Source organism: Ambystoma mexicanum, chromosome 10, assembly GCF_040938575.1.
Source record: "Ambystoma mexicanum isolate Mex_15411 chromosome 10, UKY_AmexF1_1, whole genome shotgun sequence".
NCBI lineage: Eukaryota > Metazoa > Chordata > Amphibia > Caudata > Ambystomatidae > Ambystoma > Ambystoma mexicanum.
In genome coordinates, this window is record NC_090932.1 from 996,128,662 (window position 1) to 996,148,700 (window position 20,039).

Here is a 20,039-nt window from a genome sequence, read left to right on the forward strand (position 1 = left end):
CACACTTAATCTGGTATGATAAAGATTACCAACGGAGAATCTGGCACTAGCACACTTCTTGATAATCACTAAGGAGTTGACATGAAATGGATAAAATAGCAACAATACTTTTATGGTTTCAAATGGATGCAATGTGGAATGAAATGCAGTAAAGAAAATAACTTGATAGGATTTCAGCAAAGACAATGTAATCACTTTCTTGGACAATTCACCCCCCCTTTTATGCAATGCAAGGAAATGGAGGGAAGCACACAGTGCTCAGAAATGCAATCAAATGTGATTCAGTTCACCCCAGCAACTTAGACTACAGAAGTTGAAAACACAGGCCCAAATGCTTTTAAATGTGCTGGTAATGTAGAAAAAAATATGCTAAAATGCTTTTAATTCCCTCTAAAGGTTTAGGGTGAGTGGTATCTAGTTAATATCAGCTCAGGCTCACTCTAGCAAGGATCTAGGGTGTAACTAGCATGTTAAACGAATTTTTGGCAACTGAAAGCAAGAAGCTTCTGTTTTCACACGTGGAGAAATTTGCAAATCGTGGCAAAATTCGCGAGTGCGTTTTTCACGATTGCGGCAAAACTATATCTCTCTGGTTCTGCTAACAGGTCAGCTCTACTCTGCTGGTCTGGTCTGGGTCTCTGGTTCTAGATAGATTGAAGTCTCTAGTTTGGCTCTCTGGAGGTTTGATGGAGGCAAGGTATGGATTTTCCCGGCAGAGCTTCCAGCTGCAAATGGATTTGAAGGTCCCTACCTAAGTTTCAGTGGTCCATTTATATGTTCTGCAAGTGGGTGTGTGTGTTGGTCATAACTAAACTTGCCCCTCTCACTTGTCATTGGTCCAGCTTTCCTTTCTCCCCTGATTGGGGGAGCTAAATTGTGTCAGAGTGATGTCAGCCATTTATGATCTCTTGAAAAAACTCCCCTGTCATCTGTGCACCCAAATCTATATATGATCAAAATACATATTTCACAGTTACACAGTTGTTTGAAATTACATACCCATGTCACATATCACATGAGGTATACTCTGTCCCAAATCTGCTGTTTCTAAGAGCTTGCATTGAGAAATGGCACATATTTCACTTTTTAACGGATTTTGCAATTTCTGACATTGACCCAAATTTATACACATGTGCGCAAGGAGTATGGTCATTAATAGATGAAGTGTCAGATTTTTAACATGCATACATTTAGAGTAATATCCTCTTTTCCGCTAAAACCCCCCTGAACATACCACCGGTTCTAAAAACCTCTTAAAATGTAGGCAGAAAAATCACAAGAATTATGGTATCATTTATAAAATTTTCACATGTCCGCTCTATGAGTTTATTCATCTTTTTAGAGTTATGTTCTGGCCCCAAAGGGGTGTGGTTTCTCTCCAGCACAAGGTTGAGTTTCTGGTTTTTCCAGTTCTGCCAAGCCAGCTTGCTCTCACAGGCAGTGCCCCTCCCCTGTGCTTCCAGGAGAAATCTCCATTTACGACTCCCGCCATAAACCATTTGCCTGAGTCAGGACAGGGCTTTGTTCAATTTCCTGCAGAGCCCAGGTAATTCAATCAGGGAAGTGTCATATCCCTTTTGGTGGGAGCAGCAAAAGGGCAGCTAGGCCTGGGAACACAGCTGTGTCTCAAGTTTCACTCCTGATGGGGGGTAGTTGGTGGGCAGAATCCAGTTCCTTAAGCCAAGTTTCAGATAAAATGTCACTTTTTGTTCCCCAGTTTCTGCATTCAAATAAAACTAAACATTTTTACATATGCAGCTAGAATGCTGATTCTAAGTTTAAAACTATGACATTTAAACAATTTCAACCTATGTGACACTCAAAAGTAGGTCACTCAGTCAATTTGAACATTTAGATTTGTAGTGTCTTTCAGTCCAAATTTACTTAAATTGCTGAAATCCACAGCTCAGCCAGTCTTGTTATAACCTTCAAGTCACTTCAGAATATAACTTTACATTGGATCCACCTCTCAGTAAGTCTTTCTTTGGCTTGCTTTGGGTTCATTTATTCAGTTTTCTACAAAATCTGGTGGTTTTAAAACGCCGGCTTTTGGATAGTGGTGAGTACTGGTACTGCACCCCTTTTTGGGATTTAAGAAAATGAATTCCCAACAGTTATGGGTTTGCTTTTGGCAATCAGCATTGCCATTCCCAATGGTTTCAGACTACTGTGTGGGTAGTCCAATGGTGGTTTTAGGCAGTGTCCTTCTGTGCCCATAACATCGGCAAAAATGAGTGGCAGCCTATTCTTCATGCATTTCCCTGTGCATTTTCTGGGAAGCTCTGGCCATCATGATGTTTTCCATGTCAGTACTGCACAGTTTTGAGGTAGGGCTCGGATGCATGGGTAAATACATCCCACAAGCCCCCCTCTTGCGATGGCCATTCGGTTTCACTGATGGGACTCGCAAGACCTGGGATGTTTCTTCATCTTCTTCCAATAGATGGCACAGTTCAGCATCTTTTCTCCATCCGGTCGGAACGATCGGTTCTCCTCGCCGGTCCTGATGGGAATATTGGGCGGTACCCCGGGCCCGTTGCGTCTCTGCTCCCGGTCTCCGGATCGTCCTCCTTGGTCATTCTCCATGGTTTCATCTCTCCTAGGACGACAAAGGAAGAGCGGCAATACCTATTCATAGACATTTTTCCACCACTGTTGAGATAGTGGGGCAGCATATGCATTTCATCATAACGAAACATTACATTCTTATTTTGAAAAAAAAACAGTATAACTAAGATACAGTTTCATGCAAATCACAATATTTTAGAGACTAGATGTGGTATGTTTTATGGTTGGAACTGAATTAATCTGAGACAGTACCCGCTAGGATTCCAGAGGATTCCTCCAGTTGTTGCAGAGTGTGCCTGGGATGGCAACATTTCAACTGGTTTATGTGGACCCACTTGTCTTCCCCCGCTGCCAAAGGACCTTTGGGGATGTGGATTTTGTAGGCCACAGGGGAGATTTTGTCGATGATCTCAAAGGGTCCCTTCCACGTAGGCAAAAATTTCCGCTGTTTTGCCTGGTTTCTTTGGAAGTTGTATAGATAGACCCGGTCTCCCACCTGATATTCCTTCCTGGAAGTTTTCAGGTCATAGTGGGTCTTCATGCTATCAGCTGATCTTTCTAGATTCCGCTGAGCGTAAGCAAAAGCATGTTGGAGGTGTTTCCTTAAATTCTCCACATACTCATGAGTAGTGGAGGCATTTATCAGTGTCTGCTCCTGGGTCCTGTAGAGCAAATGCTGCGGAAGCACCATCTTGCGCCCAGTCATCAACTCAAATGGTGACATTTTGGTTGCAGATGAAGGGGTAGATCTGATGGCCATTAGGACCAGAGGTAATCGGATATCCCAACTTGGCCCAGAATCTGCCACAAACTTTTTTTAAGATGCTCACAATTGTCCGGTTGTAGCGTTCCACTGCTCCAGAAGAAGCTGGCGTGTAAGCAATATGTAACTTCCTTTTGACCCCCAGTATCTCCCACATCTTTGTCATTACTTCACTGGTGAAGTGGCTACCCCTGTCTGACTCAATCCTTTGAGGTAGACCAAAACGGGAAAAGATGTGGTTAATCATCAGGGCAGCTGCCGTTTCTGCCTTGCAATTTGGGGCTGGGAGACATTCCACCCACTTGGTAAACAAGCATGTCACAGTCAACATGTACTTATTCCCCCTAGCAGAGCGAATCACGGGGCCTACAAAGTCGATTTGTAAATCTGACCATGGCAGTGTCATCCCCCTCTTTTGGAGAGGCGCACGGTGCGTGAGGGATGATGGCTGAAATTGTGCACACACAAGACACCCCTTCAAATATTGGTCGAGGTCCTGCCCCATGTGTGGCCAGTATGCAACCTCTCTTAAGATTTCCAATGTTGTGTGAAACCCCCTATGACCGGCTGTGGCCGCATCATGGGCGTGACTTAACATCAGGCTTCGGAATGAGGTAGGAACCACCCACTGATCGTGGCCAGCTTTGGATTTCCTTACCAGCAAACCGTCTTGGATTCGGAACATTTTTGGACATTTCATCAACACTCTTAGGTCCTCTTTCCCAATGTAATCGGTATCCGTCAGGGGAAAGTTCTCAGGGTCCTCAAGGTGCTGGTAAAATTTACCAATAATTGGATCCCCCTTCTGAGCGGTAATCAAATCAGCATCAGGGGTCTCCTTACTCCATTGTGCAATTGAGAGGTCGTTGTGAGCATTTGTCTGGGACCTAGTGATAGCAGTGACCTGGATTTCCCCCAACAGGGACTCAATCTCAATTAGATCCCCTTGGATGGCCCCGGTTTTGGCCAGCTGATCAGCTAAGTCATTTCCAGTTTTGTCTGGTCCCTCTACTTTGGAATGACCCTTGATCTTTTTCCAATAGATGGTCATCTCATTCGAGGTGACCAGATCATCAATGTTTTGGATCAACTTCCCATGTTTCAAGGGTTTGTTGTTAGCACATAACATGCCTCTGGTTTTCCAATTAACCAGGTGCTCCACGAACCCATTCCGTACATAATCCGAATCTGTGATTATGACCAGTTCGTGGAGTTGATGCTGGACAGCAGTGAGGATGGCTTGATGCACAGCCATCAATTCTGCCACCTGACTACTTCGGGGACCAATTTTGTATCCAGCAGAGGGTTCTGGGGACTCATTCGCCCATGCATTCCCTACGCCGGCCACCAGTTCTTTCTCCCCGTCGTTGTCAACATGGTAAGAGCATCCATCCACATAGACAGTGGGCATTCCCTCACACTTGTCTTCTTCAAAGACTTTGTGTGGGGAATTAAGGTATGCCTCCATGTTGTCCTTTATTTTTAGACTTTCGTCCTCGAGACAGTTTTCTCTGGCACAATCATGCAAGTCAGCCAGACCTTGCGCGAGGGGACTCTTCTTGTTTTGGCCATATCTGACCTCCACAGGAAAGCCTTGCATTGACAGAATCCAGGAAGTAATTCGGGAATTACTCACATTTCCGGCCCGGATTCTGTCACTTTGGAGATATTGCAGAGGCTGGTGTGGAGTCTCCACTATGATGTGTTCCCCATGGATAAACGGGCGGTAATTCTTCAATGCCCACACCGTTGCCAGGAGTGCCTTCTCACAATCGTTGAATTTTTCCTCCACAGAGGATAAAGTTTTGCTCGCATAGGAGATTACTTTATTGACCTTGTCATGCTTTTGGTATAATACTGCCGTCATGCACGTATTAGAGAACCCTGTCTCCAGGAAGAACTCCTTGTTTCTGACAGGGTAAGCTAGGCAAGGCGCTTGTGAGAGGCTTCTTTTGAGTTGTTTTACCGCCTCGGCTTGTTCTGGACCCCATTCCCACTTGACCCCCCCCCTTCAGGAGATGAACCAGGGGTCTGGTGATCTCTGTGTAGCCCTCAATGAACTTTCTGCTGTAATTAGTCAGTCCAAGGAGGCTCCTTAGTTCCCGCAGAGTTGTGGGGTCTTTCAGTTTCTGAAGTGCTTCCACTTTCTTTTCCTGGGGACAGAGACCCTGAGGAGTAATCTCATGCCCCAAGAAATTAACACGGGTTCTACACCACTGTGCTTTCTGAAAGGAAAGTTTTGCTCCGGCGGCCCTCAACTGCGTCAGAACATAACGGATCTCCGCTATGTGTTCCTCCACAGATGAACTTTTGATGAGGACATCATCTACATAAGCAAGGTTACCCCTCGCACCCAGGTCGGGCATGGCCTTATGTAGGAAAATATTGAACTCATTACCGGAGTTAAGGTATCCGAAGGGAGTCCGGGTCCAGGTGTAATGCTGGCCCCCAAAGGTAAAAGCCAGTTTGTATTGGTCCTCCCTACTGACAGGCACGGTCCAGTACCCATTGGTCAGGTCTATTGCAGTGAATACCTGTGACCCCTGGATCTGGGCCAGCCCTTGGTCAATGTAGGGCAGAGGCCATCGGGAAGTATGGACCCGTTTGTTGAGCTCCCTGAGGTCAGCACAGAGTCTCCACTGGCCGTTTGGCTTCAATATTCCCAGCACCGGATTATTGAAGGTGCTGTGGACTGGACGGATTATTCCCCGGGACTCAAGGTTCTTAATTATTTCAGTAAGGGACTCCATTGATGCGAGAGGCAAGCGATATTGCTTCACAAACACAGGAGTCATGCCAGGGTCCGTGGGGATTGTTGTTGTGTGGATGTCAGTGCGACCACAGTCATATGAGTCTACCGCAAAGAGATCTTGGAAATCCAAGAAAACTTGTTTCAACTTTTGCTTTTGTTCCAGAGTCACACAGGCATCAGCTAGGTTGACTCTCTCTTCCACCATCTGCCTGAAGCCTGGAAAGACTTCTGGTTTGGCTATTTCAGCGGCCTCCTCCAGCTGGGTGGAGAAGTCCCTGGTCAGAGTGCTGATTTGGACTGGAGGCTTCAGGTGGGAAAAGCAGCCCTCATGGACCTGGAAAATCACCTCATCCCTCCTGAAGTCACAAGTCACATCTTCCTTTCGATAGGGGCAGGAAGTGTACACCAGGAAGTTCCCCCCATGCCGGGTAAAAATCCTGTCTGGTGTTGTATTGTCATCCCTGTCACTGTCATAACAGTCCTTGGGGATTGGCCCTAAAAGTTCATTTCCAAGATCCATGGAGAAATGTCAGTCATCAACCGCCATTCCAATAATGGTGCCTGCGGCTAGAGTAATACTCTTTAAGTCGCTGTTATCCACCTCTATTGGAATGGTGTCATGTTCTATGTTGACTAATGGAGTTGGGTTTACCCCCAACCCTTGCTGTTGGAGAGAAGCATTTAGATATATGTAAGCATCAGGGTTTTTCAACTCTTGTCCCCTTTTAACTTTCACTTCCAGGGAGAATTGTCGGGTCCTTTCCGGGATGGTGACTTCCTCTTTGATCTGAATTTCAACTGCATAAGGTAGTAATTGAGCTGACCTAAATGCTTTTTCTGGATCATCAAAGCCCATGGGATTATCCGCTAATCGGGACCAAGCTTTGAAGTTTATTAGGTCCAAACTAATGGCAAAGCGATTGAGAATGTCACTGCCTAAGTAAAAGGCGGCAGTGACGTTTCGCACGACCCAACAATTATGGACTATGCTCTTGTTGCCAATGGAGATTTTGAGCATACACCTGCTTGGCAGATGATGTTTGGAATTAGGTGCTTCCAGGTCCATTTCCCATTTGTCTATCAGTTTGAATGTGGGAATGGCTGGATCTTTTGGGAGTTGGCGGAACATGGCTTCGCTGATGAAGCTCTTACCGTTGTTCACACACACTCGAGCGAGAACAGAGTCCTTCCCATCATTTAACTGAACAGGGATGAACAACTGCTCTCCAATTTGCTGAATATCAGCCAGGCTCTGAGCTGATTTCACATCTTTCTGGACTATAGGAGTGGGAGTTTCTGATTGTGGATTAGTTAAGAATTTCAGGGTGTTTCCTTCCAGTGTGGAATACCACCTTAAACTGGAAGGAAGGTTGATTTTCAGAAATAGAGAGGACCCCCCATCACCAGTCTGTTGTCCTACTGCTATTACTGTCACGTCTGGAATTTGGCTATTCTGGAAGTGAAATTCTACTTGGTCAGGTTTTTGTTAAACCATGTGGCAGGTGCCGTTTAAACTAACATGGTTGACACTCTGTTTTAATTTTATTGGTCGGCTAGTCTGGGTCCAGAGGACCTTGTTTACACAATCTATCAGGGGTGACAACCTTCTCAGGAGGTCATTCCCTAGTAAAAAAGGGGTGCCCTCTGGGGTCACAACTATGACCGGGTGTTTCAACTTATGTCGCCCAATTTTAATGTCCAAGTCTGCCGTCCCCTCAACAGGAATTTCCTTCCCGTCAAAGTTCTGGAGTTGTCCAGGAAGAGAGGTGAGAGGAATTTGGTAATTCTCTCCCCTTCCTGCATTCAGTTCGTCAAAGGCCCTTCTGGACAGAAGGGTAGCTTGAGATCCAGTGTCCACCAGTGCCGAGATTGTACCCTGCCCCTGTACTTGTACCGGGGAATAATATCTTCCCTCCTTCTCCTCAAGGGGGCACAGATAATGTACATTTTTGGACAACTGGTGGGCTAATTTTCTGGTTTTGGACATCGCTAGCGAAGAGGTTTGGGCAGAATTCTGTGGAGAGCCTTGGGAATCTGAAAGAAAAAATTGGCAACTGGAGATCAGAGCCATTGTGGGTTCCCCTGGTTCCGGTTCTGGGCCGCCCCCCCCTTTTTGGAGGCAGTCATCAGGATGGGTTTGAACTAGGGGATTTTCATGCTGTTGGTTCTGGGATGAGATTGTGGGCGGCGGTAGCTCAGTCTCCACATCTCCCCAGTCTGGATTTGCATCCCTAGGGACCCATTTTTCTTTGGGAGGAGTTCCCCTGTCCCTGAAGGAGAAGATCCTTTTCCCAGGATCCTCTGAGGATCCCTCTCCCTCAAATTGGAAGATCTGTACCTCCTCCTCAAACTGAGTCTGTTTGGGTCTTTTGTTTCTCCTACCCCCCCTCTGCTCCTTAGGCGGCAGACTTTCAGGGGCAAGAGATTTTGTTTCCGGTTCCTGGGTTTCCAGGGGCTGTTTACAAGTGAGGAAGGAAGCTTCCTCCAAGGCTTTACACCCCCCTTCCCCTTGTGCCTCCTCCCTGGGAACCGGTGAGTTATCGGGGTGCTGCCCCGTCATTGTTCTGGGGCACCAGGTCCAGAGTTGGGTGCGTTCTGCGCCGGTATGCCGATCTGCGGGTTCTGCTGAGCCCTCAGTATGTGACCCATATCCCGCGCCATGTTTTGAACCTGGCGCTCTAACTGGGAAACCCGCTCAGGCTGATACGGGGCCCTGTTTTCTCCCCTGGGCTGATCCCGGGAAGGGTAGCTGTCCCTCCTCTGGTAATACCCCGGGTTGGGAAGATTTGGGTACCCCTCCACCCTTGGCCTCCCCTCTCCCGGATTCAGTGGTCTGGGCTCAGGGAATTGGGGAAAGAAGGATGGATGGTTTTGGGGCTGAAAGTCGGGTGGATATCTGGGGAAAAAGTTCTGCCCAGGGTTTGGTAAATTTCTGCCCTCCTGTGGGAAGTTTGGAGGGAAGTTCCCTGGGTTAGGTGCTTGGCTGGATCCCCCCCCTTGGGCTGGAGGAGTCCACACATAACCCAGGATGGGTCGATTTCCCTTGTAACGGGGACTTACATAATCAGGAGAGCGAGGGACCCCATTTGTGGGGCTGCCTCCCTGGCTCCCTGTCTGTGACTGGCCCGAGGACCTTCTGGGCCTAGCATTATTAGGTGCAGGTAGGTTTTTAGGCCCCCCCATCTCCAAATCTAAAACGGGGGTGACCTTTACCTCTCCCACCTTGGCGGCAGCAGGGGTGCTGTTGGCTTTGGGGTTTTTCTGGGCATTACTTTTGCTATCTACCGGTTTCTGCACCTCATAGATCCGGGTAGCCTGTTCAATGACCCAGTCTAAAGATCTTTTCTCGTGAAAATCCCTCACGAGCTGGGTCATTATGTATTTGGGCAAGGCATGAAAAAATGTATTAATGAATTCTCTACTGTCTGTGCGCACCCTTCTGGTGGTCTGCGCAAAAGCACGCTTTAACTCCTGCACAAATTCTTGTGGGGCCTGATCCTCCCCACATTGTAAATTGTAGGCTGCCTTGCGAGCCTCTTGAGGATTTCTATGAATGGAAAAATGTTTCAAGATGGCCGCCTTATAGGTGGACCATCTTAAATGATTTTGGTCCTCCAGCCCCGCAAAGAAACTGGAGTATTCCGGGGAGAAGGTCCACTTTACATATTGAATACAGCTTTGGCTGTCCTTCAAATGGAAAGTCTCCATCATTTGCTCAAACAACTCTAAGTGCTCCCAAACAGAGTACTTAGCATTCTTATGGTAAGGCGTGATGACGCTCCTGATCGCCTTAATCTGCTTTAAGGGGTCCTTAAGCAAGGCCCTTTTTGCCTTATTGGCCTTTTTAGTTCGGGTAACCCTTGTCCATTCCTCCTCTGACTCAGAGGCACTGCTCCCAGAGGTTCCTGTCTGCTCTTCCAGGTTTTCCCGGATTCTGCGAGCCTGGGAATGGCTGGCAGAATGTGGGGACCTGGTCTCCTGTGTCCTGCGCAGTTCAGAGGAGTCTTCAGATTCCTACTTGCTGCCAGGATTTGATGGGTACCCCCTCCACTGACCTAACTGGGCAGAGGTTTTCAGGATGCCCTTAATGGGCCTATTCTCCTGGGGTTCCCCACTAAATTGCACTGCGCTTGGGTGCCCATACCCGGATGCTCGCCCCTCCATACCTGGGTGGTACTGGCCTATGAGCCCCATACTTTTGTCTGGATAGTAGTCTGCCATCCCGGTGGCCCGGTGCTCATGTGCGCCGGGGAACATGGGGGTGGCAGAGTCCAGGGACTGAGAGGTATGAGGGCCTCTGGTACTAGGGCTCCTGAGGTTATGCTCCGGAGTTTCCCTTTCACAGCGAACCTCATCTCTATCCGCCCCTGCTCCCTGTTGCAATGCAAGAGCCTGCATTTGTGCCTTCAGTTCCTCAGTTAAGGCCTTACTGGACTCTATCAGTCTCTCCTGCATCGCTACCTGTTGTTGGAGCCTATCATTGTGTTGACAGAGGGCCTCATTTTCCCTCTGTGCTTCCTGGTTGGTCCTGGAGAACTGGGCCAGTCTTTGCTGCAGGAGGGTTACCTCCTGAGCTGTGTCCCTATTGGCCTGCTCCTTTCTTGCTAGAGCATCCTCCACCCTCCTGGTGTGCTCTAACAAGTTCTGGTGTTCTTTTTGGAGGTCACCCAGTCCCTGGTGGGCCAGGTGATTTTCTTCCATTTTTCTTTTTAAATGGCAGACTTCCTGGCCTAAGGCGTCTCTTTCCTGACTAAGAGCCTGCATTTGTGCCGCCAGGTCGTCCCTCTGCCTTTGAAAGGCACCAGCTTTCTGGCGTTCTTCATCAAACTCTGCCTGGGTATCCAGGTCTTTCGAAATCAGATTGTTGCTCTCTACCTTCACTCTATCTAGATGACTTTGCAGGGTGGCTACCTGCTCCGTGCATGCCCTGTTAAAGTCTAATTGTTGCTCCAGCTTTTTCTGGCTCTGCAGTAAGGAGTCCAAACTGTCTCGGTGCTCCTTCTGCAGGGCCAGAAATCTAGTATCCTGGTCAGCCTTTTCCTGTTGCAGTATATCCCTGTCCTCTTTTATTTTAATGATATACTGCCTACTGTCATTTTCTGACTCCTGGCTCCTGAGCAGCAGCTCAGATTGGGCCTTCTGTAATGCCAGCAGTTGCCTACTCGCCAGATCTTGGCCTTCAGCACATTTGTCCTGCATGGCTCCCATATGTAAATATAAATATGCCGCTACCCTAACAATCTTGTCGTGTTCATCTTTGGCCTTCGGGGCCATGTATAGTTCACTCAGGGCCACATGTAGTGGACCCTGATCTCTATATATATCTGACCCCGTTTCAGTGACCTGTTGTGTGATTGCCTGCAACCACGCATCCTGGCCCTGTTCGGTCCATTCACCTCTCACAAATAACTTATGTAAGAAGTGCTCTCTGGCTATTTTCATGTCTACTAAGGTCGTCATTCTAGAGATTGGTCTCTGTCCTGACTTACAGAAGTTTGTATTTTATTTTTGCAAAACAGACCTTTTTCTTAGAGCGTTCCTTTGAGAAGTGCTTTACAGCGTAACACAGCGTGTGCTCCGACCGGATATGTGTATCTGGTCAGCTGGCACGCTGTATTAATCTGCACAAATGGTAGATCTAACCCAAACGTCCGGCACGAGCCCCCAATTTGTAAGAGGATTCAATTCAACACTACAGCTAAGTCAACGCCTAGTCTATAATACTGAATGAAAACCCTTATTGATATATCTTTATGTCCAGTTCATGCGTTCTGGATGACTACCCCTATATAACACCCCTCCCTTGGAATCCCCCTGACCCCACTGAGCCAAGAAGTAGTTCTGTTTTGCAAGTTAAAAGGTTTAATTGAGAAGTAAAGCAATATATATCTATATCACGCTTTATAATAAATTAATAATTGGATATCACACTTAATCTGGTATGATAAAGATTACCAAAGGAGAATCTGGCACTAGCACACTTCTTGATAATCACTAAGGAGTTGACATGAAATGGATAAAATAGCAACAATACTTTTATGGTTTCAAATGGATGCAATGTGGAATGAAATGCAGTAAAGAAAATAACTTGATAGGATTTCAGCAAAGACAATGTAATCACTTTCTTGGACAATTCACCCCCCCTTTTATGCAATGCAAGGAAATGGAGGGAAGCACACAGTTCTCAGAAATGCAATCAAATGTGATTCAGTTCACCCCAGCAACTTAGACTACAGAAGTTGAAAACACAGGCCCAAATGCTTTTAAATGTGCTGGTAATGTAGAAAAAAAATATGCTAAAATGCTTTTAATTCCCTCTAGAGGTTTAGGGTGAGTGGTATCTAGTTAATATCAGCTCAGGCTCACTCTAGCAAGGATCTAGGGTGTAACTAGCAGGTTAAACGAATTTTTGGCAACTGAAAGCAAGAAGCTTCTGTTTTCACACGTGGAGAAATGTGCAAATCGTGGCAAAATTCGCGAGTGCGTTTTTCACGATTGCGGCAAAACTATAGGGGTTCGGAATGCGGTTCTAGGTTCGTAGAAAAGCCACGATTCTCAGCTTTCAGAGGAAAGTTACTGCAAGTCTCTAGCACAAACGGTCACGGAGATATGAGCGATTAAATAAAGGTCGTTTTTCAGATTTGAAATTTTAAAGTTAAAAAAAAAAACAAGTGCAGCTTGCAACTAGAAATCACAGGTGACAGCTTTACAAATGACAGTTGACAGTTAGGAGACAGTTCTACTTAGATTAAAATAGGATTGAATTATATTATTTTAACTAAGAGATTGGTTCTGCACAGTTTTCTAGGTACTCACACTATATTCTTGAATGAAATTGGCCACGCCACAGATCTGGTCAGGTTTTAGACTCGCCTCTGGTCTCTGCACTTCACAGTGATCTGGGTCAGCTCTCTCTGGTTCTGCTAACAGGTCAGCTCTACTCTGCTGGTCTGGTCTGGGTCTCTGGTTCTAGATAGATTGAAGTCTCTAGTTTGGCTCTCTGGAGGTTTGATGGAGGTAAGGTATGGATTTTCCCGGCAGAGCTTCCAGCTGCAAATGGATTTGAAGGTCCCTACCTAAGTTTCAGTGGTCCATTTATATGTTCTGCAAGTGGGTGTGTGTGTTGGTCATAACTAAACTTGCCCCTCTCACTTGTCATTGGTCCAGCTTTCCTTTCTCCCCTGATTGGGGGAGCTAAGTTGTGTCAGAGTGATGTCAGCCATTTATGATCTCTTGAAAAAACTCCCCTGTCATCTGTGCACCCAAATCTATATATGATCAAAATACATATTTCACAGTTACACAGTTGTTTGAAATTACATACCCATGTCACATATCACATGAGGTATACTCTGTCCCAAATCTGCTGTTTCTAAGAGCTTGCATTGAGAAATGGCACATATTTCACTTTTTAACGGATTTTGCAATTTCTGACATTGACCCAAATTTACACACATGTGCGCAAGGAGTATGGTCATTAATAGATGAAGTGTCAGATTTTTAACATGCATACATTTAGAGCAATATCCTCTTTTCCGCTAAAACCCCCCTGAACATACCACCGGTTCTAAAAACCTCTTAAAATGTAGGCAGAAAAATCACAAGAATTATGGTATCATTTATAAAATTTTCACATGTCCGCTCTATGAGTTTATTCATCTTTTTAGAGTTATGTTCTGGCCCCAAAGGGGTGTGGTTTCTCTCCAGCACAAGGTTGAATTTCTGGTTTTTCCAGTTCTGCCAAGCCAGCTTGCTCTCACAGGCAGTGCCCCTCCCCTGTGCTTCCAGGAGAAATCTCCATTTACGACTCCCGCCATAAACCATTTGCCTGAGTCAGGACAGGGCTTTGTTCAATTTCCTGCAGAGCCCAGGTAATTCAATCAGGGAAGTGTCATATCCCTTTTGGTGGGAGCAGCAAAAGGGCAGCTAGGCCTGGGAACACAGCTGTGACTCAAGTTTCACTCCTGATGGGGGGTAGTTGGTGGGCAGAATCCAGTTCCTTAAGCCAAGTTTCAGATAAAATGTCACTTTTTGTTCCCCAGTTTCTGCATTCAAATAAAACTAAACATTTTTACATATGCAGCTAGAATGCTGATTCTAAGTTTAAAACTATGACATTTAAACAATTTCAACCTATGTGACACTCAAAAGTAGGTCACTCAGTCAATTTGAACATTTAGATTTGTAGTGTCTTTCAGTCCAAATTTACTTAAATTGCTGAAATCCACAGCTCAGCCAGTCTTGTTATAACCTTCAAGTCACTTCAGAATATAACTTTACATTGGATCCACCTCTCAGTAAGTCTTTCTTTGGCTTGCTTTGGGTTCATTTATTCAGTTTTCTACAAAATCTGGTGGTTTTAAAACGCCGGCTTTTGGATAGTGGTGAGTACTGGTACTGCACCCCTTTTTGGGATTTAAGAAAATGAATTCCCAACAGTTATGGGTTTGCTTTTGGCAATCAGCATTGCCATTCCCAATGGTTTCAGACTACTGTGTGGGTAGTCCAATGGTGGTTTTAGGCAGTGTCCTTCTGTGCCCATAACATCGGCAAAAATGAGTGGCAGCCTATTCTTCATGCATTTCCCTGTGCATTTTCTGGGAAGCTCTGGCCATCATGATGTTTTCCATGTCAGTACTGCACAGTTTTGAGGTAGGGCTCGGATGCATGGGTAAATACATCCCACACTAACCGTTACATTACCTTGCACAATATGAATACTAATCAAACACAGGCTATCAGTCTACAATCCTGTAGTAGTCAAGCAGATGACTATGCACACCACCATGAATGTGCTACAGGTAATCTAGTGCACATAATTGGTGGTGCGTATTCCTAAAGACTTTTCCAACATTATCTTCCGAAGTACAATTCGGCACACCGACGAAACAAATGCTCTAACTTAATTAATTTAGCAGAAACCTCATGCCTCTCAATGCACTCCATCCAAAGGGCCTTATGTTGCGTCAAATATGCCATAGGGAATCACTTTGTATTCATTTCAAATTGCTTGTGGGGGAGCACCAAGGTTTCCCCGGCATGCAATTTTATCCAATCACAAATTGAAGTGCAAACATGAAGACACGTTCACTGTCTCTTTCATTAATAAATAAATACAAAAATAACTCCTGAAAACTATCCTTTAGAGACTGCATTTATTAACGGATTCCTATGGAATCTGCCTTCTCCTTAGCATGTGCAACTCCCAGGTGCACTCCATAATAATCGATTTCTTTTACGCCGCATAGAAATGTCTTGCAGGTGTAAAACGAAGTGGAAGAGAAAAGTATGGCAGTGGAAGGTATGGCAGAGTTGTTAACTGTGCTCCTTGCCCTTATTGGTATAATAATTATGCCTCAACAAATTCACATCTGTTCCTTGCACTGAAGTCCTTTTAAAAACTAGCATTTGCAAGGCCAACAGTTTTGCCTTGTGTATAGGAATTAGGTTGATGTAGGAAATAATATGGTAATGGCATGGGAAGGAAGGAAGGAAGGAAGGAAGGAAGGAAGGAAGGAAGGAAGGAAGGAAGGAAGGAAGGAAGGAAGGAAGGAAGGAAGGAAGGAAGGAAGGAAGGAAGGAAGGAAGGAAGGAAGGAAGGAAGGAAGGAAGGAAGGAAGGAAGGAAGGAAGGAAGGAAGGAGGGAGGGAGGGAGGGAGGGAGGGAGGGAGGGAGGAAGGAAGGAAGGAAGGAAGGAAGGAAGGAAGGAAGGAAGGAAGGAAGGAAGGAAGGAAGGAAGGAAGGAAGGAAGGAAGGAAGGAAGGAAGGAAGGAAGGAAGGAAGGAAGGAAGGAAGGAAGGAAGGAAGGAAGGATTCCAACAAGTCTGTAGCACAATTGAAATTAGTTAATGAAATCAGCCATGGCTATCCTGAATTCAGAATGAATGTATGTATTTAATCATTTATACATTTGTATAGCACACTAAACCTGGAGGCATCTGGGCGCAGGCTTGCGGAGGTAGGGAATACTTACATACATACATAAGGTTACTGGTTTGATAACTTGCGTGAGGATGTGATACATACATGCATACTTTTCTTCTGCACAGTGGCCTGCAGTCACTGGGGTGCTCCTGATGTATTGCCACGTGGTAGAGGGAATTGCTACTCACAAGTAATTTTGAAAATACATCGACCTAGTCCAATGATTCCATCCTATTAAATTTAAAACCACATTTATCCGCTTATCATTTTCCTTACCCAGGTATGGCCTTAGATGACAGAAAACCGAGCAGGTTCACATTTCCATGCAAACTGTCCTATACTCAGGTCCGTTAACCATTTGGTGAGGCTCATAAGGGTAGGCTCAAATGCCCATCTAATATGCTCCTCCAATTCTGTTTATGCGGTCACCACACAGCGATCTTTCCTGGGCAGACAAGGGAGTCGGTGGCAGACAACAAAATGTGTCTCCAAAAGGCACGTAGTGGGAGGGAGGCAGCAGCCAAGGACACTGCCCCTTCCCTTCTCCTCCTTCCCCCTCCCCCTAACTCAAACCCTACGCCATAAATCCCTTCACCTACCCCCTTCTATACCCTCCCTCACCCTCCCACCTTGTAAATAGTTCTACTTATTGTTCTAATGGCCTGTTCATGTTTGTAAATATGCTTCTCTCACTTTTGTACATGTTGTTATATTGTGAAGCGATTTGGCTTAAAGCGCTATATAAATTCAATAAACATAAACATAAACATGTGGGGGAACTAATGTGTGATTACATGGCACCACACTATTCAATCCGACATTTTAGAATTCGATAGTTCGTGCTGAGGTGTAATCACGTATACCTGTAATCAACAAGCAAAAGAGCCCGTATCCATGACTGCCTGCCAAAACATTTGTTTTCCATTATCAAGCCAAGCAAAATCACCAATGCTACACTGTAAACAAAAGTCAAATTGTAAGAAAAGTGAAAAAGTTACACAGAAATTAAGAAACAAATAATTTTATAGAAACGCAAAAAGAGATCATTTCACAGTAATGAGGAAAAATATAAGTCCTCTCAAATGTGGAAAGGAATCATTCTGTGGAAATGCGAAATGAAATAAAAACTGTAAAAAATTCACAAATGAAACACTGAGGAAACCAATTACCCAACATATCTACAATGGGTGAACAATCGCACATTCAATCTGAATACAAAAGTCAACCGTAATAAAACATGTTGACAGTAAATCTAACCAATTGTAGTTAAACAAAATCTGCCCTTCAGAAATGCGGTTGTACCAATACAACAATACCCCCTTCCCAAAATGACTTGTCAACGATTTCAAAATAATGCTACGGCATGCTTTAAAAAAGCCATACAAACCTAAAAAATGATATGGAACACATTACATATCAAAAAGGTCAGTTGAACAAACGATTTTAACACGTCAGCACACAATTTGAAAGTAAGCAATGATAATACATACAAAAAAGAACACACTCATTTGGTCTGATGTCGCACACAAATAACATGTTGTTTTCGTAAAAGTATTACAAGTACAAACCTATTGATCCACAACTTGCTTCCAAATACATGTCATTAACCTAAACCTCATTAGGTCCGATCGAATCACTTTCACTTAGCTATACTCCTAAAAAAACACACACACTCATCCAATCACAAAAACAACAGCATCATTCAATACTAATCAAAAACAGAGATTGACAAAACCAGGAAGAACTGGTTGAATAGGAATTCATATTTATTTTATCAGATAATTACTGTTCACTGGCATTCTCTTCCACCATGTATACATGTCTCTATGTTGCTCCCTCCTACACCCTTAGCACCACTCTATAAACTATAGTATTAATACATTGAATGAATGCAGTAAATGATAAAGATGGTTGTTCCTAAAGGGGTGCATGGATGTAGTGCATAGGCTGTGTGGAAGTAGTGTATGGGAAGTATGGGTGTACTGTATGTAGTGGATGGATGTAGTGCAAAGAGTGGATGCATTTATTCTAGAGAATGAAATCGGTGTATGTACTGTGTAGGGTTGGGAATTCACTGGGTATAGTGGATGGATTTGTGCAGGTTGGATAGATGCAGTGCAGTTGGTGATTGGAGGCAGTGTGTATGTTAGACAGCTAGAATCTGTAGGTGTTGTATATTGGGTGAATGAATGTGGTGCATGCGGTTGGTGAATACATTGCATGCCAAAGATGGACCAAGTGCATAAATTGAATGGATGTAGTGAAAATGTTGAACTGATGTTGTGGTTAGGTGGCTGGATGCAGCGCAGTGCGCGGATAAAGGCCTTACAATGGGTGGTTAAATGCAACGCGTGGGATGCATGTATTTTCTGAGCTGAACATTTGGATCTGCTGCAAGACATGATGTAATGTACATGAATGGATAGAATAATTTGTATTTTATAGATAGAGATGAATGTGGTCCCGTAGATGATCACTAGGCCATTGATGAAATGGGATATTATACATGTCGCACACACATGGGTAATTGTGATGGTGACAGAGAAGGGGGCTATACTAATGCCGAGACATGTATTTCTTCTGCCTTTTTATGACTTAGGACTGGGATGCAGAGCGTGTTCTGAAATATACAATGGAAACCTGTGGAATCAGCAGGTAATGTATGTTTTATTCTTAAATATACCACCCCCACTCATACGCCTTCAGTCCTCTAGTCTATCACTACAGCCGATTATTAAATGATTTCCTTTATTATATCATGGTATTAGAAGAGGTTTGCATTTTGCTGCCATATATAGTCCTTTGGTGATGGAATTTTGCCAGGTGTCTATTTAGTCCAGAGTAAGTGTAGCCCCCAACATAAGGACACCTCCTTTCTTCGATTACCATGGTCGAGGTGTAGCTCTATTTCGCTGACCACCTAGCCCTTTCTTATGCCCCCTCCCCTCCAGGGAAAAGCCTTGGCAATGCTTTGCAAGAACCATTCTACTGTTGTCTCGATAATAAATCCTCAATCAGAAGCATTCAAGGCACCTTCTACGAACCTTTGGCAAATTCTCCAGAATTCCAGGTCTGTGCACCAAGTGTTTGCTTTGTCTCTTATGCAAACAGTTATGCACGTACATTGGATTCACCAACAGCAATATGCACCTTCACTATGCACCTTCATTGTTGTCATTCGATTTAATTGTGTGCATACTGATTTTCAAGGGTTTTCATTCAATTTACGCGCAGGATCATGCAAATCCACTGTTTTGGTGCACAGCATTCCAATTGATGCAAGCACATATTGGTTCACTTTCAGAGTGTGCACCACATACAGCAGGAATGGGTGTGACAGCTCAAAAAAGCACGAACCCCTAGAATGTTCACCAGTTCATTCAACCAGTCTGAACCTTCTGGGTTTTCCTAAATCCTGAGATAAGGTCTACTAGGTTTGAACTTGTGTCTAGATAAAGGCAGGGGAGTAGAAACTGGTGGTTGATGTTTGAGGAGGAAGGAGCAGCTCTGGCTACTTTGTCAAAACTGATAATTGGGCCTCAGTAGAGATAGAGAATTTTTTTTTTTAAAGGGTTGGGACATAAGTTTTGTAAGTACTGTGCTGGATTATCCATTAGGTTAAGTAAGCATTGGCCTAATGGCCCCATTCATTTACGAGGCCCGACGACCACAAATCTAAATACAGCAGTCCAGAAAATTAAAAATGTATTGGGAGATAATTTGTAAAGGGGGGGGGGCGTGACATTTCGACTGCCTCCACTGGGTTTAATCCGGCACTGTATAAGTAGGTCAGAATTCCAAACCTGTAGGTGTCACAGCATGCCAAAGCATGGAGAGCACCAATTGCATTTTCTGGACACAGGTGAACACGAAGACAGTGTTAGGAACACAGGCAATTTGTGGGTAGGGAGAAAACCAAGGCAGTGAAAACTGTTGCTGGGTCCATGAAGTACAATAATACCATGTATTTCGGTTCACCCCTATAATAAGGGGAACAGTAGTTACAATAAGTGGTCAACTTTAATTAGAAAT

At 44.7% G+C, this 20,039-nt stretch overlaps 1 protein-coding gene across 1 annotated transcript in view; it reads left to right on the plus strand.

Annotated features, from left to right (window-relative positions):
* LOC138491915 (dehydrogenase/reductase SDR family member 4-like) overlaps window positions 1–20,039 on the plus strand; it is a 295,693-nt gene that overhangs the window by 243,103 nt on the left and 32,551 nt on the right. The window contains exon 9 of the mRNA XM_069618778.1: window positions 18,607–18,662. Within this exon, the coding sequence (XP_069474879.1) occupies window positions 18,607–18,662 (56 nt within the window). The remainder of the gene's footprint in view (window positions 1–18,606; window positions 18,663–20,039) is intronic.